General features: G+C 36.0%; 1 protein-coding gene across 48 annotated transcripts in view; it reads right to left on the minus strand.

Annotated features, from left to right (window-relative positions):
- The window catches only part of RIMS1 (regulating synaptic membrane exocytosis 1), a 298,940-nt gene that overhangs the window by 176,198 nt on the left and 104,856 nt on the right, over positions 1 to 17,886 (minus strand). For 46 of the 48 annotated variants that reach the window (XR_006939005.1, XR_005858215.2, XR_005858214.2 and 43 more), the window contains exons 2-3: positions 13,286 to 13,499; positions 11,732 to 11,743 (exon numbers count right to left, since the gene is read on the minus strand). The exons of 1 other annotated variant lie outside the window; for it this stretch is intronic. Coding sequence is in view for 43 of the 47 variants with exons in the window: in XM_040697584.2 (XP_040553518.1) it covers positions 11,732 to 11,743; positions 13,286 to 13,499 (226 nt within the window). In the remaining 4 variants the exon portion in view is untranslated. The remainder of the gene's footprint in view (positions 1 to 11,731; positions 11,744 to 13,285; positions 13,500 to 17,886) is intronic. One more of the 48 variants, XM_040697585.2, reaches the window with a different exon arrangement.

Consider the following 17,886-nt stretch of genomic DNA (forward strand, 5'->3'; position numbering starts at 1 on the left):
GTTTTTATTTGGGACTGATTCCTGCTCAATCTGACAACAGATGTACTAACCTGGTCTCTCTTGGACCCTCAGCAGCCTCCTCTTCAGCAGTCTACAGAAGTGACCATGAATAGACCTCCTCATAGGTGAACAACAGGCTCTACTAAACACTAGCTGCCTGATCATAAAACCATATACTTAGGTCTATAGAGCAAAGAGGCAAAACCTACAACATAGGATGTACAGATATTTAAGAATAAATAAAGTTCTATGTATGCAGAAAGTGACAAAAAAAAAGAAAAGAATACAGAAAAAGTAGAAAGATGAACTCTTTGTCAACTTAATTCCCTACTACTTCCTGTTTCATTGCTCCTACGTGGGCAAGAATTTGTGTTCTCTTTTACCTTCTCACAGGACTGCCTATGAAAGGTAAGGAAAGCCTACAGCTATAAAGGCCAGTCCAAAGCATCTGAAGCGGTAAAGCTGTTGGGCTATGAAAGGTGTTGGGAACTTTTTCTGCGTAGACTTTCAACTGCCCTCTCTCAATCTTGTAGAAGCCTTTGGCCAGGAGGGGGAAAAAAAAAAAAAAAAAAAAAAAAAACAGAAAAATGATCCTTACTGATACATGTATATGTAAACAATAAAGCATTTGTGTTGTGATCTCTTACCACGTCACAGAGACGTAAATTGCACTACCACTAATAATATCCCAAGAACATATAAAAAATTCCTTCAGTCATGACAACACAATTATCATGTGTATGTCATCAAATGTTTAAAAACAAAAGTGCTAGTAATATCTACTCATCTCTACAATGATTAATATGTACTTACTAACAGTATTTATTATTAAACAATATAATATCCCTAATCACTTTGAATAAGCTGAATACAATGATCTTGCTAGGGAAGACTGATTTTTATGGCCAAATTAATTAAATGAGGACTGCTCCAAAAGTAATGCCTCCTGTTTTACTATGTTGGCAGATGTTTGAGGTATGGCAGTAGATGTTGAACCTTCCTGCCAACATTTCATTCCATTTTGCTGCTGTGTGACAGAAGGCAGCAAGGGGCAGTCTGACAACATGGCATCTGACATGGAAGTGTGTATGAAGGAAAGGCGTGGAAATGAATTCCTCCACATGGAAAAATGGCACCCACTGGCATTCACTGATGCTTGCTGAACGTTTATAGAGAGCAAATGGGATGTGAGCACAGTGAGGCCATGGGTGGTGCGTTTCAGCAGCAGTGACAGCAATGTGAAAGACAAGCCGCATTCTGGATGGCCATGCACAGATGCTGCACCATGAAATGAAGGGCATTTCAATCAGCTCATCTGTTCAAACTGCCTAACAGTGGTGTCTATATTGAAAAACAGCATTCTGTAGCTGAGAATTTGCTCTATCAAATACTGTTATTGTCATCTTTGAATCTGTTGTAGTTTCTATGGAAATAAAAAGGAGGTATTAATTTCGGAGTGACCTACATATATGTTGTGGTAAATTGTTGATAAAATAACATTTAATTCCAAATTTGTCTGTGAACTTCTTGCAAATAAATTGATGTGTTTTATCCTGCATACAGAAATTGCACAGAAAGTAATTAAACCTCAGACCAAGTAACTTGCAGATCATTAGAAATCTCTATCTAGATTTAAAAATTATTTGGTTTTATCTCCTCCTTAAATCAATGCAGATAACATTTTCTTCAGATTTTCACTTTATCTCTTACCAGTCATTAAATAACCAGCAACAGATATTTTATGATATTTTATATAGCAGTTTTGGGAAGGATTTTATTTATTTTCATGGGAAAAATGAAATGCAAATGGGTCCACATAACAATGGACCCAAGAACCCTGCATAATATTGCAGAAAATTCCTCTGTAAGTATCATTACTATCCTCAAATTCATATACTACATTTATAAACCTATGTATCTCAGGTATATTCATGGCAAACTATCCCTCATTAATTGCAGTATTGAAGATACACAGATGGAAGCATCCATCTGTTAAGTAAAAATCATAAAATGCTCCAGAATCCAAAAGGTAAAAAAGATACAAAATCATAGATAGGAAGTATCTTTATCTAGGACATAACATTGCTAAAAATACACTGAATTTTAATCCTGGATGAGGATTAAGGTTATTTATAATATTAAAAAAAAAAAAAAAAAAGAGAGAGAGAGAGAGAGAGAGAGAGAAAGGGAGCAGGAGAGCACAGATTACATGATTACATCCAGTCCTCATAATTACTTTGTTCCCCGGAAATTTTTTCTGCTATTTGTCAGTTACTCATAACGCTTAACAGGTCATAGTCTTGTCGAATGTTTCTTTGCAGCAAGAGCTCTTTTTAATTAAAATATCTCTAAGTTTCTGGGATGACAAAATAACACCAGAATTCATTTTACTAATTTCACTTATATTCAGTTATCAAAACCTCTATAAAATAACTTCTGCACAATCAGTCTTTGCCTGTCTCCACACTGGCTGCGTCTTCTCACTTTCTAACCATGCTAACGCCTCCCTGGGACACGCTGCCAGCTTCATCCCGTGCTCCTGGACAGCCCCAACTGAATACACTCAGTCTCCATGCAGATTTACACTGCCCGATTTTTTTCTTCATCCCAGCAGAAGCTGTGTGATGGAACACCAAAACAATCTCCCTTGATTTGCCAAGAGATGGCACTGCATGTACGGCCCACATGCATAAATGTGTGAATTTAGGGTACATTTTTGTGAAGCACTCAATAAGTTGCTCAATATTGTGAATGTGAAATGATTCTGACTGCCAGAAGTCCATCTCCTTGATCGACAGCCTTCCTCAGACACGAGAAGTATAGTAACAAGCTGACAAAGCACAAGCACGTTCATCACCGGTGCTTCTCAGTGATAATAAAGGCACTTTAATTTCTATTTTCAAAGCATTGCACAACATGGAGCAATTTCCAGTGGCTAGAATCACTGGACAAATGTGCAGTCAAAAAGAGAGCATGGGCTCACCCCATCCTTGCTCAGCTAAAACATGCTGGCTTTCACATTGTACTCTAATTTCAGACCTGTAAATCTATCTGACAAAATGAACTTAATTAAATACATACAAGGTCAATTTCAGAGAAACCAATTAAAGTTACTTATATCATTCACAGTTTGCCATCTCTGGATTAGCCATCTCTTTTATCCCAGCTCCTGATTTTATACTCAAAGGTGATGTCTCCACACAGTGAGATATTAAGTATGGCAAAAAGATTACCTACAGAACAATTGAGACGGCTAATTGTATTTTTTAATGTATTTAAATGTATTTTAATACTTTAAATTTTAAAGCAAATTCTCCACATTTTTTTTTAATTACAGTGCATTACCTCCTTAGCTCTGTATTCCATAACAGAGAGCAAATAATGCTGTATTTATTAGATATAGCACATAGTGTTTTAGAAATCTCAGATACCAACCATTCCTGTATGGCTGACAACCAGCACATTATTCTTTTACAAAAATTAAGACAACAGAAACACGGTAAATACTTTACACAATACCTTACAAGGCACACTGTTTGCTTGAAGTGCAATATGGCAAACTAAATTCAGAAATCATAATGACTGCAAGTCTCATATGGCTATGAAAAAAGCACAGCAATTTTGAACTACAACATACCAGAAAGCTAAGAGTCTTATTAATGAGATTAGATTTGTCTTGTTATCAAAAGGTAGTAATAAATGTATTTCATACATTTAATTCATGCATGAATTAAAGGACATGGAAAAGTAGTACAATGGGGAAAATTCAGAAAATTAAATCTCCACAACATGCTGAAGGGAAACAATAACAGTCCCAAACAAGTAGGGTGACCACTCAGTTGAAATTACAGCTTGCTATGCACTGTTTTTGCATGGATTTAAGGATGAGATTTGCTTTCTATTGACACAGAAACATACTGAATTGCGTAAAAAACTGCAAGAGCAGAAAACTAGAAGAGAAATAGGCTCCTGAGGTGGCAGTGCTTTGAAAGTGATCCCATATAATTCTTATAAAGCAGAAGTCAGTACACTCAACAGCTAAGCTAAAATGGTGACCACCTCCAACAGTAGAGACCTACTGAGATCTACCTAGGTTAGCTGGGCTGAAAGAGAACTGAGTGGGCTGGCCACGTTCCCAATTAACTAACCTTATTATTCTAATGTTCAAAATCATCTACACAGACATCCTGTCAGCAGTTATCCAGCCTTATTCCCAAATGCAGCAGTATGAGATGTAACTCTGAATTATTGACTGTATAAGCTTTAAATATTTATTTTAAAAGTAAGTCTCAGAATTTACTGAGTCTTAATAATGAGTCAGCAATAAAAAATTGTTTTTAAAATGTTCCTATTACAGGAAATTACCCACTAAAGGAGAAATGCACTATTTAAAATTAGAATTGCAATTCTATGTGTCACTACTATCATAGGTATCTGCAAATCTTTTTGATGGCACAATCACAAGCAGAAAAGCAATGAAATGCTGTTAATATATTTTCAGTCTGTCGCAGTTAATAAGTAGATGCAATGAAATGTAAAAAGAAAATTGATTTCATGCATATGAGCACATCACCTTTGCATTATTTGTCTGATTCTTTTATCCTAATTTTATGAAATTATATGTATATGTGAAAATTTTGATAGATGAAGAATGATCAGAATTGTCTGTTTCATACCAGGTAGTTCCCCTTTAGATTAGGCCACACATGCCTACATTGTCACATCAAATCTGTAAGTACATATTTGATTGCTTTCAAAACTGCGGTGCACTGAATAGATAAGGATCAGAATTTATTATAAAGTTACAGTTTTAGTATAGTGTTGATTATTTTAATGTATATGAACACAACAAACAGGAATAGACTTTTCTCATGATTTCATATTGTGTTTTACTGTTAATATTTTCTGTATCCTTCATCCTCTTACCTAAAGAACGGCACACACAGGAAATCCCATCTCAGATGGCAATTATTGGAATATGTGTCCCCTTCTTTTCAGTCTGTATCTGCAGTTGAAACTAACTAAGACATTTCCCTTTACACAACACCCTGAAGCCATTTTATTTACAGAAACTTAGGGGAAAGATTCACTGTATTTTTTGTCAGAGAAGTGAATAAATCTCTTTCTATATTGTTGCATTTTTGAAATACAATTATTTCTTGAATCCCTAATATCATCTTTCCCTAAAACTATTGACATTTCTTGGATCAAGTGATGTAAGACCACAGTGAACAATTATTTTTATGCAGTAACATAATAAAAAGGACAAGACCCCTTGCAACAGAAAGACATCAACAAGAAACAAAATCTTACTTTTCACAGGGCAAAGAATTTCAAATTCTTATGGAAAAGCATTCAAAAACAGAGGTTCATACTATCATATTTTCTAATTTTATTAATCCCTAAGAATATATTTTAAAAAAAATAAGGGTTCTCTTAACCCTCTACTTATATTAAATAATACACAGCTAGGTAAATAGCATCAGCAGCCTGGGGGAAAAAAAAAAAAAAGCATTCTCATCTCATTTGACTGAAAACACTAAGCGAAACAGGCACTGAATTCCTTTTTTTTTTTATCATAAAAATAAATTGAAATATAACTAATGATTATTTAATTGATTTAATTACCTTGAATGATACACAGACTTCAAAAGTCATTAAGATGTTTCATGAGAACTGTACTCTGTCCTATAATCCCTGTATTAGTATATACACACTGGGGTTACGCATGTATATTCATGTATGACATATGCAACAACATAGAGAAGTCTGCACAATATATGCTTATGCATACATAAGAAGAGGTGGAATAATTTTTTTTTAAAAAGCTTTATTGACTTTTGGGATCTTATCAATATTTAATTTCTTTAACAGAAGCTTTTGCAGTGGGCGGAATGACTACAATCAAATGTTCTGCTGACTTTTTCTTAACTGAAAAAAAAAAAGGCAAAATATAATTCCCCATATTCTTTATCTTGAATCAGATAACTTGAAGCAAAGGTACTTAAAATACAAGGCAAAAAAAAAAAAAAAAAAAGGATAACCTGTTTGGTGTTAACGCTGCAGGGAACTGAAAGCATGGATTTTGTTATTTTTTATTTTAGGCTCTATTATACTACATGGAGTTTCCAGTATCACTGAAGTGGCATCTCCACAGATCACCTTGTGATCTAGCTTGCATGCTAACAACAAAAACAGCAATGAAAGACTCAGAAACCCTTAATCATAGGTTAAGAAACAAGGTTGCATTAGCAATATTTTTTCTTGGCCATCAGCAGTAGAAAAGTAGGCTGCTTAAGCGTTTGGCTAACAGGTAAGCAGAGCCTGGGTACAGCAGCAAGTACAAGGCAGCAGTTACTGATTCAATACTGCATTAAAGCTATAAGAAAAAAGAACAGCAGTCCAGTGACTTTTCTGCAGTCAAAGCATTTATAAAGAACTCTTCAAAGCGTGAGCCTGCTTTTTTTTTTCCTCCCATACATAAGAAGTAAGCAATCATTTTGGCCAGGTAGGCCCTGAAAAATAGGCCAACAGTCAGTTGACCATGGTTGCTTCAGCAAACTTGGTGAAGAACAAGCTAACTTCAAGGATTTCTGTGAAAATTAATGCTAATAATATTTTGTTTAACAGTGAAATAAGTTGCCAAAAAGGAGAGGAAAGGAAAGAGCTCTGCATTTTACTTGAGGTAGAATTCCTCAGCTTACTGAACAGCTCTTCCCCTCCCCCCCTCCCCTTCCCCTCCTTGTTTTATCTGCTGAAAGCAGCGGTGATTACTGAAAAGTAATGATTCTTCCCCAACACATCTCAGATTTTCACACAATCTCAAACTTTTTTTGGAGACAAATTACGCTGGTTGATACAGAGACAGAATTTATCCACTGTCACTTTCCAATTTGCAATGTAATTTTACCTCCTTCTGAGGCAACTTTTCAAGTGCTACATCTGTATTAGTCAGAACTTACATACGTTATCCTTTTAAAGGACATAACTTGGCATAATGGTTCCATAAAAGGAAATGTAAAAACATTCCTGACAATCCAGACATTTTGTTCTGACAATATTAACAACTTTCTGTAAAAACCATCAATACTCAGCTGAATTAAATGGCATACGCATTCAAGCTGTTAAGACTTAAATTAGCAGCCATTATGTAAGCAGCTTTTAAACATACTTCAAAGGAACTGAATGATAAACACTCTTTAAAAACACCTGACACACAATTATGGAAGTGTTTCCAAGTTGTCTGTCTTTCAGTGTAATTCACTGACATTATACTAAAGTGAACATAATTTCAGTGTAACCTAGATCTGGTATTTCACAGTACTGACAATCACCATCACTTTCTGCAATCACATACACTTAAGTCCAGTTAAATTAGCTCTCATCTATCCATAATGTATTTTACATCCTGATTTCCTCCCAGTCATTCTCGAATATGAACAGGAGAATAAGTAAGCAAAGTGTTCTGCACAACATTTCTGAAAAACAAAGGAAAGCGGTAATAAATCTATTTTTCATCATTTGTTCTGAATTCTTTTCACCATAAATTAGATCAAAAATCACAGTCTGAATGAAGCCTATGCAATGGTAGGTTGCTAGGGATAATCACATAGCTTAGGCTGAAGCACGGGTCTTGCACTTAATTCTATTGATGTTCTACAAATATCAGTTAGCTCAAAACACCCACAACAAAATACTGCAATTTTAGTTTGAAGAAACTGTATTCACTTGTTCAAGGCTACTTTTGCATCCTACAATATATATCCTCATCTATAAAGAGAAAGAAACAGAGTTGTACAACTTTATATACCATCTGTCTGCAAAGGAAACACATCTTTCTACAAGAAAGTATTAGGAAAAAGCTTTTATGGGAGCAGTGCAAAGAAGGTCACATTAATCAGGTGGTTTTTGCTATACAGTGCTCTGCTTAATTGCTGTAAAGAAAGGAACAAACAGCAGCAGCCAGGATGTTGAGGGGATGGAGCAAAATTGGCAAAGAAATGGTAGGCAGGTATTTTGTTGCTTCTCCACTGTCCTACTTATACTGGTAGATCACATCAGAGAGAAGAGTAAATAAAATGGAAATAAGAGCATTAACAAACTCACCACTATTTTGGCAATTAAATTGCCAAATAGTGTATAGAGCAGAAACAGAAGTATCCAGAGCTAAACCATCGACACTATAAGGAACTAACAAAACCTAGAAAGTGATCCATCAAATTAGAAAAGGTCAGTCCAGCCTGATTTTCACTGAGCACCTACCAACATCGCTTCCTTCAAAAATGCTTACTCATAAAATCCTCTTACTTTCTGCTTTCTTAAAAAGCATACACAAATTTTCAGTGTACATGTGGTGAAATAGGCTGCCATAGTACAACATCATTTTTGAATACTAAAGTAAACACTTGCATTTCTCCAGTATGCCATATAATCACCAAATGTTTTTAGTGAACTCAGCCACCACCAGTATTATTATTAACATCATTAATACTGTGAATATTCTCACCACACAGCTGTACCTAAGCCAGGTTTAAACCAGATAGCAGTCCCCCCCTCTGACAATGTGTCCATTTAATACCGTCTGCCTACAATCACATGGAGAGATAAGCAGGCACAGGTCAGTAGTATGAAGAGCTAGCCATACTCAAAGGACACAGAAGAGCTGAAGATACATCCTTATTAATGCATTTCAACATATTATAATAAGAATCACTGAAAGGTACATGTCTCATTATCTAGTAGGTTGTATCCAGTTATCACCAAGTAATTTTGTAAGTGCACAAGAGTCAACGAATTCCCATAAGCCTAGGTTACTGACTAACTCCCATTACAAAGGATTAATGTTTTGGTATGTACTTTACTGTTTTAAAGAGGGGGAATATATATTTTTTGCTATATATTTTGAAACAGTCCTTGACTGTTTCAACTACCTCATTTGGTAGTTACTTGAAAAGGTAAAGAACAGCGTCAAAGGGAAGCCACCTTTGTAGTTTCCCATGAAGCATTTTGTCACCTACTAAAAATTTTAAAACAATCTTAGCAAAAGATGACAGCTGCATGGAACCTCTTACTTATCCTACAGCCAAAAGCAATCAAATCACAAATTCTTTCTTAAATTTATCAAATTCAACCTTTACAATTGTATTGGGTTGGTTTTCCTTCCAATAAATTACTTTCCCAAATCTTTCCTCCAGTGATTGTGAAAATCTCTTTCCAAGCCAAAAGCATTTATGGACAACTTACATCCACTTGGTCTTATGTATTCACTATTCTTTAGATTAAAGGTTGCTCTTATTTTTAAAACATTGTATTTCCAGGTATTAACTACAGCTTCTCTACCTTTTGTCCCTCTGATCTCTCTGTAGTCTTCTTTCCTATGATGAATTCTCCAATTCTTTTATCATCCTTTGTATGACTTTGTGCCTGTCACATCTTGAATTAGCAGAGATAGGTAGCACATAGTACACAACATCAGGTGAGATCTCATAAAAGCTACCAATGTGGTTTAAAACTCCAGCACTAAGGGAAATACCTGGAATCTAAGACCACGCTTAATTTTTCCTGATAACTCACATTTTACTGTCCTTTCCAAGTGATGAACTCCTAACTTGTAGGAAATTATTGCACAAATTTTAATATTAATATCATTTATAGCTGTAAAAATTCACTTGGAGAGAAGGTGGCTCATCTAAACATGTTGAAAAAGTCTTTACCATCATTAGACTCATTAGATTAAAAAGGAGGTTGTCCCTATATGTAGGCTAGTCAGGAACATCGAGCCAATGAAAATAACAAAAGAAATGACATTTTTCTGGTGTGGCCCTGCATACACTATACAAATTGCCCTGCTTATAAGAGACGTTATTTCAGGTGTGTAATCATATTTTTGAATTAATTCATATCACACAGGCTCTTAGCTTTCAGAGATAGACATGGCTTAAGCAATTGCACTACATAAAAAAAAAGTCTCCCTGTTCGTCACACAATCAAGACTAATTATTAAACATTCTCCCTCTGACTACCACGACTTTTCAGCTGTTGAACGGATATGGTTCATCTTCACCACAAGGATAAAAGGACATATCCTTCTATGTCACTATGGCATTTTCTTGGCATGGGAAATCTTGGAATTCAACACAGAAAAACCTAAACCAAGGCAAGTGCAAACAAGGATATCTTTAACTGAATTTTAGACAATCTAAAGAACTCAAGTATGTTTTCAGCACATATTTCTTCAGAGCACTTTAGCACAGTGAAGTCTGTTTTCTGCAATCTAAATGGCATTATTCAAAAACAGACTCCTAAGCTGCCACCTCATCAAAGACACAATCTCTAATGCATGTGCACACTACCATAGCTCTAACTATGCAGCAAAGCTTTGTTCAAAACTGAGGTGTGAAGGACTTCTCAATCACATAAGCAGCTCAGGTGAAGTTCAGCTGGATTGTTCTCCAAAATCTATGTGGTTACACTTTACTGAAGAGGCACTTACAGCATTTAAGAACTTTGCTGATTCCCTGTCGCAAGTGCACTATCCTTCTAGTGCACCCCAGTGGATTCATCAATGATGTGCTGCTTCAGAAATAAATCAATAACAAGATGACACTTCTCACACTATTCTAACCTAATCCTTAGATAAATAGATTGAAAAAGTCCTGATTTCAGCACTTTTTTCAGAGAATCACACATTAAAAAGTACAATGAAGTTTTATCGAGTTATATTTCATAGTAATCAAAACAGTAATTGTGTTCTAGTAATACAACTGCTTATGAAAAAAAAAACGAAAAAACCCCACTACATTATGCAGGGGCAATAGAATTCATTATCTCTAGGTGTTACACAGTTATAATTGCAGGTTATAGCTATGCTGTGATGTAAGTCGTGGCACACAATCACTCTGCAATGCAATTATGGCACCATCACCCGCAAGTGGACTGAAATCACTTTATACTCATTTCAGTTGAAGCGCCAGGCTAATTCCCACTAGTATGCGTCCAAGTGAAAGTCTGAAGTAACTTCTTCAGACCTGCATGCAGGGCCTCACACAAATATTGCCAGCCATTCCTCTGTGCAAGACGCAGAGATGAACTGGGAAATGCATGGACACTAATGATGAATACATCACTATTTGATCCCACGGAAGCTTTACAGTTTCTTGAAATAGTAGCTGCACAGTCTCAAAAGATTCACTCCATCTTGCTCACTATACCTATGTACAATTTCAAAAGGATAAGTTATCCTTTGCATATGCAAACTACTTTAAATATAAAAATCAGAAAGTTGACTTTATAAGAATTCCCTGAATTTTTGCTGCAGCGAGAAGTGAAACACAACAAACTATGTTAATCAATATGAAGTTACATTTTAATTATTACTTTAGATTTCCTGAAGCTGATGGAAGGACTTTGTAAGCAAAATATCAAATTTTTAACAAAAGTCATTTTTATGAAATTAAAAGTTAATATATTTTATTACCTCCCCTATTTTTTAGACTACTAAGAATCCTCAATTATTAACTGATTTCTTATATTGTCCTAATGTAAATCAGCAGCCTTGGGTTTCTTGCTGAGCTAACTTTGAAGGGTTTGTTCAGCTGAGGGATAGGAGGGGCCTTGGTTGTTAGGTTTTCTGCTCTTACTCCCTCCCCTTCTGATCATTTTTTACATTAATATGTTTCCCAGTTAACTAACAACATTATAATAATAAATGATAAAAAGCATGGATTCTAACCACTTTGTCCTCCTTTGGGAAAGCATCCAAGGAAGCAGAAAAAAAAAAAAGAAAGAAAGAAAGAAAGAGAAAAAGAATAAAATAGGCAAGTATTAATAAGCAGATTTCAAATAAATGCAATTCTAGTAACTCTTTACAAAGAGCTAAGAATGTAAAACAAGCAAAAAAAAAAAAGCTTTAAATAAAAATGTCACACTACTGCATGTATAGAAAACATGTTTTCCCACCCTAACCCACAGAACCATGAAAAAACGAAAAATAAGTTACAAATGAATGGAAACTTTCTATTTCCATTTCTGTGACTCAGAACAGTAGGTGAAAAACAACTAACGCATATTCAGCTTCTATCCGAGTAAATACAAACTGTGTCATATGCACTTCAATTAATAGTACAACCAAACACATCCAAGTAAACTGTATTTTCACGGACTTGCTCTAGTGATACCACCTGCAGGTGACACAAAATAATGCATCCATTTACCTTAAAATACAAATGTATGAAAATTTTTGCCCAACACACCTACATCATTTTTTCACAAAAAGAATTTAATGTATTGTACTCATAGGCACATGAGGACTATGAAGAACTTCCAAAATAATGACAAAATGGGTATTTTTCTAAAGATTTTTGTTTGTTTGTTTTACATCAAATTTCAGAAACCCTTTTCTGTTGAGTTTTAGAGCAAAGAAGATGAAAAGGCCATAAACTAATTCTACTGTGAACATGTTTATCTGACACAGAACTGATGGCCACTTTTAACTGAACTTGCATTGATGGGAAGGAGTGAAATTTCACCTACAAAAGATCGGCATCTTAAGGCCATATTTGAAAGTCATCGTCTCATGATAGCCAACAAAAGCATGTAGTGCAATAAAAGAGTATTTGTGAAATGTTCTGAAACACACTGGATGACCAGCCAAAAGCAATCACTGGGCAGTGCACTTCCAAATACAGGTGACTGACCAGTTCTTAAGGAACTGCCCCAACAGAGCATTTGGGGAAACGTTTCCATTTTGTGGGGAGGCAAAGATTTATCTCACCTGTTTGAAAGTAGGATATCTAATCCAGATCAATCTATAGTTTTACTTCTGAAAAAAAATTTAAATAAATGTACATAACTTTCTTTGTGGTAAGGAAGACTTTCCTTCCTAACCAAAAAATGGACTGTTTTTATATAAGATAAATCTATATGTATACAAAAAGCTCTATAAAGAAGAAATTTGAACTGAAATGAGTTGAACAAAAAATTTTCAGTGCAGAGATTGGCCTCAACAAAAGGGTTTTTTCTTTCATTCTCTCCAAAACAAGTTTCCTTTGAGCCACCATTCAGTAGAAGTATACGCTATGTACTCTTATCTGTTTAGTTAACTCTGCAAAACCTGAGTATCTACAACATGGTTAAATGCATTATTCTACTTCACATACACCTCATAATGAAGCGATGAATAAAATACTTAAGAAAAATGAAGCATGAAAAGCCAAACTTAAGGTGAACAACCTGCAGCGTGAAAATGTTAAGGCTTTTTCTTAAGAATACACATCAGAAGACTTACATTGTTTGATCGCAGAGAGACACGACCTCCACATCGAGCACAAAACTTGGTCCGGCAATAAGAGCATAAATGGCCACAACCATCTGCAAACTTTGTTTTATGACAGATTCCACATGTTGGAGCATCATCCTTGTGCTCTCCCTGGTAACGGCGGGCTTCTTCCCCTATCTTTCTTACTTGCTCTTTATAGCTTTCAAATTGTTGATGCAACCTCCTGCACAGATGAGAAAAAAGTTTATATAGCAAGAATAGGAGGAAACACTACTACTGAGTCTTTCGTTCTTTCAATTTATAACTAAATCTAATATACTTGGCATGTTCACAATAATACTATACCTCATATCAAATACACACCACATTTGGTAAAGGAAAAAATTAATAGATATATATTAATGTTAGGTTTCCTTCAAAGCTGGTATCACTTGACCATAAGCTGATTAAAATATACAGTGATGGTACAAAATGCATAGATTTACCTAAAAGCAGCTATTCTATGCAAGATGAAAGCTGAAACATAATTGTCTGAGCGAATCTGCATTGACTTTTAGCCAACATTATATATACCAGCAAGTATGATCAAAATCAAAATACAATAAGAGAGAGAGAAACTCGATCTTCTTTTACAGCATTACGCTTCTTTTTTCAAGATCTAAATTACTAGTATACATATCTTAAAGATTCCAACAATCATATTACAATCACACAGGCACTAGAAGAATTTGAAAACAATTTTCAAAATCAAATCAGAATATTAAAAAAATATGTAGTATTCCCGGGTTGGTGTTAATTACAGAGATCTCTGATACTAAGAATTGCTGTCCCTTATTACAGAGATTCCTTTCAACTTAGCCACAGAAGTATCAACAAGTAGACACATTTTTAAGATGATGGGGTGTTCAAAGGAGTAGCACCTCTCCTTCAGCTGTCCCACATAACAAGCGGAACGAATCACAGGATGAATCACAGAATGGTTTGGGTTGGAAGAGACTTTTAAGGTCATGTAGTTCCGACCCCCCTGTTATAGGCAGGAACATCTCCCTCTAGACCAGTTGCAGTTGTTCATCCAGCCTGCCTTGAATGCTTCCAGGGAGGGAGCATCCACAGCCTCTCTGGACAACCTGTTCCAGTGTCTCACCACCCTCACAGTAAAGAATTTCTTCCCAGTATCTAGTCTAAATCTACCATCTTTCAGTTTAAATCCATTTCCCCTCATCCTGTCACTACATGCCCTGGGGCTCTCTCAGCCTGTCCTTGTGAAGGAGGTACTCCAGCCCTCTGATCACCCTTATGGCCCTCCTCTAGACCCCCGACAGCTTGCCAAGCAACTGGATAAACTGTTCTGCTATCCAAAAGACTCAGCTTCTAAGTTTGTTAAGGCAAGCATATTCATGCTTCTATCCCTGTTTCCCCTTCTGTAATTCAAGAATAACAATATAATCAGCAATAAAGGTTTTCTTATCACTACGAAATGGAGACCTATGTTAGAGTCACATATTATCATCTCTGAGGAAAATTTCTTCTCCTATTGATTTCTATGGAACGATGACAGCAATGACGAAGTTTTGGTAGGGAACCAGCTAAAGGCTGAGGCCCTCCCACCAAGCATAATCCAGCAGCTCTCCTTCTCCTGACAGGATGATACTGTTGCTCTTTGGGACATTTACCAGGTCCCCTCTCTCAATGGGACACAGACCCATTCCACAGATCTAAACCAACAGAAAATAAATTCTCCTAAAACAACAACATAATAAGTCCTACTTGCTTAGCTTCCTGAATTACTCCTCTCCGGGCAGGCCACTGGGGACCTAAGAGGAATGAAGGATGTGTGCTCCTGATATCAGAAACAAAAAAGACAAGGAAGAGAAGGTCCATCCTTTTATTTCTTCCCAGAAACAAGCCATTATATCAGCTCGGCAGCCATGTGAAACCTCACATGGAGGAGTATCATATTTCAGCTCATTTAACTACCTTACAATTGACAAAATCATACAAGAAAGAATATTTTCTGTAGGTGCCTCAGGAGAGCACTGCCACTCTTGACCTTTATTTTCATTACCTTGAGCAAAGACCTCAAGCAGACCAAGTGGGTGAGTACAGTAAGGCACGTACGCAATTAAGGCTTTTCATCATGCAGTATGGCACCTACAGACTCTTCGCCCACCTTTTCAGGTGTTGCTTCATATCTACATTTCCAAGGATAATATTAAAGAAGCATGAACAATTAATAGATTATTAATAGATACAGGGATTCTTGAGTTTAATAAATGGTATGAGTAGGTGTGTTGTCTATAGAGATCTTGATAATAACTGCCACTTGCTTTGAGCTACTTACTCTCTTAATTAGCACAAAGACTGGCACCATTTAACCAGTGCACTGCAAGCTAGCTAATCTCTTTTAATACAGGAATATTTTTTTAATATGTTATTGTTTTGACTTTTTAGTAAACAAGTACACAGTGTTATTTACATAAAATATAGTTTGGTAAAGTGTTTTGAATATATTTTCTATGATGACATGATGTTTTGGATATATATTCTATGATGACATTCATACTTAGAAAATGATTACTCAACTATCGGAAATCACAGTAAGATATTCATTCAATTTGGATATGAACATCACTGCTTGCACCAATTTTCAAGCTTAAGAATACTAACCTTATATGAACACATTCTACTGATGCAGGAATAGTTAAAGGGAAAGCAAAGAATCCAAGTATTTTATTCTCCCTCAGTACAAAGATGATGTATTACACTTAGTGCTTTATGCTAATGAAAATCTTGGCAGAGGCAGCAAAGGGATTTTTTGTCTTTTTTTTTTTTTCCTTACTAGCCTCCTTACAAAACCTTTGCAGTGATGAGTAAGATGAGGAAAGTAGGTCAATAGAATTAGGAAAAATACTGGGGAAACTTAATACTTCTGGCCACATTATTGGATTACACATATGATTTAACTTATTTTACACAGCTGATCACTTAGAATGCATGAAAACAACTGAAAACATTCAGGAATGACTATCATAACCAGCTTAAGGAATACATTAAAATAATGGGGAGATCTGTAATTAAATTTCCCTTTATATAAAAATATATTATTGAAAAGAGGAACCATGGAAACTAAATTCTGTTCTCCGCCACCACAGCAAGATTTAAAGCTCTGATTTTTAATGTGGAAAGGGAAGACAACAGAAAGCAGTGCTCCCGTTCCTGCTCTTTTCCAATTACACGGTGTACATCTGATTTTTTTGTCAATCTCGTATGAAGCTCAGAAAGCACATTAATATAATGTTTTACCCTTCTCTGTGCACTAGGGGTTAGATGAAATTACTAGCAACTAATTTAACTGAGAGATTTATTTCTAAATAAGTATTACTTATAAATTTCTTACTTTCTACATCAGTGTACGACCAGCCTTTTTACATATAGGGTTTCAAAAACACCTGCTTATCTTCCACATGCACATTCTGTGTTATGGGAAAAATCCTAACATATTCTGTACAGCAGGAATGGAACTGAAGACAAAGGCTGCAAATTTCAGGAGCCAGCACATAAGGTTGTATGAATGCTATTTGCTGATGCTGGAGATGAAGAGGCCATCAGAGATGTGCTTCACTCTCTAAGCTTTCAGGTCGTTAATTCAGGCTATGCACAGAGACACAGTGCTATCAGACTTCCAGGCCTCCAACTACCCTTACATTTAAACAGAGCTATGTAAATAACTGCTTCTCTGCTACTGGGCTTGGTGAATGAGCTGTAGGGAAAATCAAGGAATTAAGGAATTTTTTCCATCAAAATCTGTTATTTTTCCAGTAGCAAGAGCTAAAATACAGATGGATGATTTTCAAGGTTGCTCCATAAGCTACAAAGCACATTTCTGATACAAGAAAAAAATTAAGTCTATTAAATATTCTTTAATGTAGCCAAGCACCTAAATGTTAGGTTAGAGACTTAATAACAACGCATAAAGTAAATGCTTGGGGAACTTATGCAACAAATATCTTTTCAGTCCCCTCTGACAAGACAAACAACCAGGCCATGATGTAAGAGGAATATGTGTATATATTTATACTATTTTTCATCATGCACTCCAAAACCTAGATAATTCTACTACCAAGATCAATAGCACAGCCAAAAAGGGGAGTTCTCCCCTCCCAATCAGCCTCCAAAGAGTGAGGAAGAACAGAAAAAACAATATTGGAAACCATCCCAGTAGTTAACTCTGATGACTGAGAACACACATAAATTGGCATGAAGAAGTTTCACACAAATTTTCCTTTCCTTGTGAAGGACACCTGCACAACACTGAAGTCCCCATCCAGTTACATTCTATAACATATACGATAACAAATACAGTTAAATTCAGTATTCATTTTTATGGTGTTTCACATTCACAGAATCACAGAATGGCCTGGGTTGGAAAGGACCTCAAGGATCATGAATCTCCAACCCCCCTGCTGGGCAGGGCCACCAACCTCCCCATTTACTAGACCAGGTTGCCCAGAGCCCCATCCAACCTGGCCTTGAACACCTCCAGGGACGGGGCATCCACAACCTCTCTGGGCAGCCTGTTCCGGCACCTCACCACTCTCCTGGTAAAGAAC

This window comes from Gallus gallus, chromosome 3, assembly GCF_016699485.2.
Source record: "Gallus gallus isolate bGalGal1 chromosome 3, bGalGal1.mat.broiler.GRCg7b, whole genome shotgun sequence".
Lineage (NCBI taxonomy): Eukaryota > Metazoa > Chordata > Aves > Galliformes > Phasianidae > Gallus > Gallus gallus.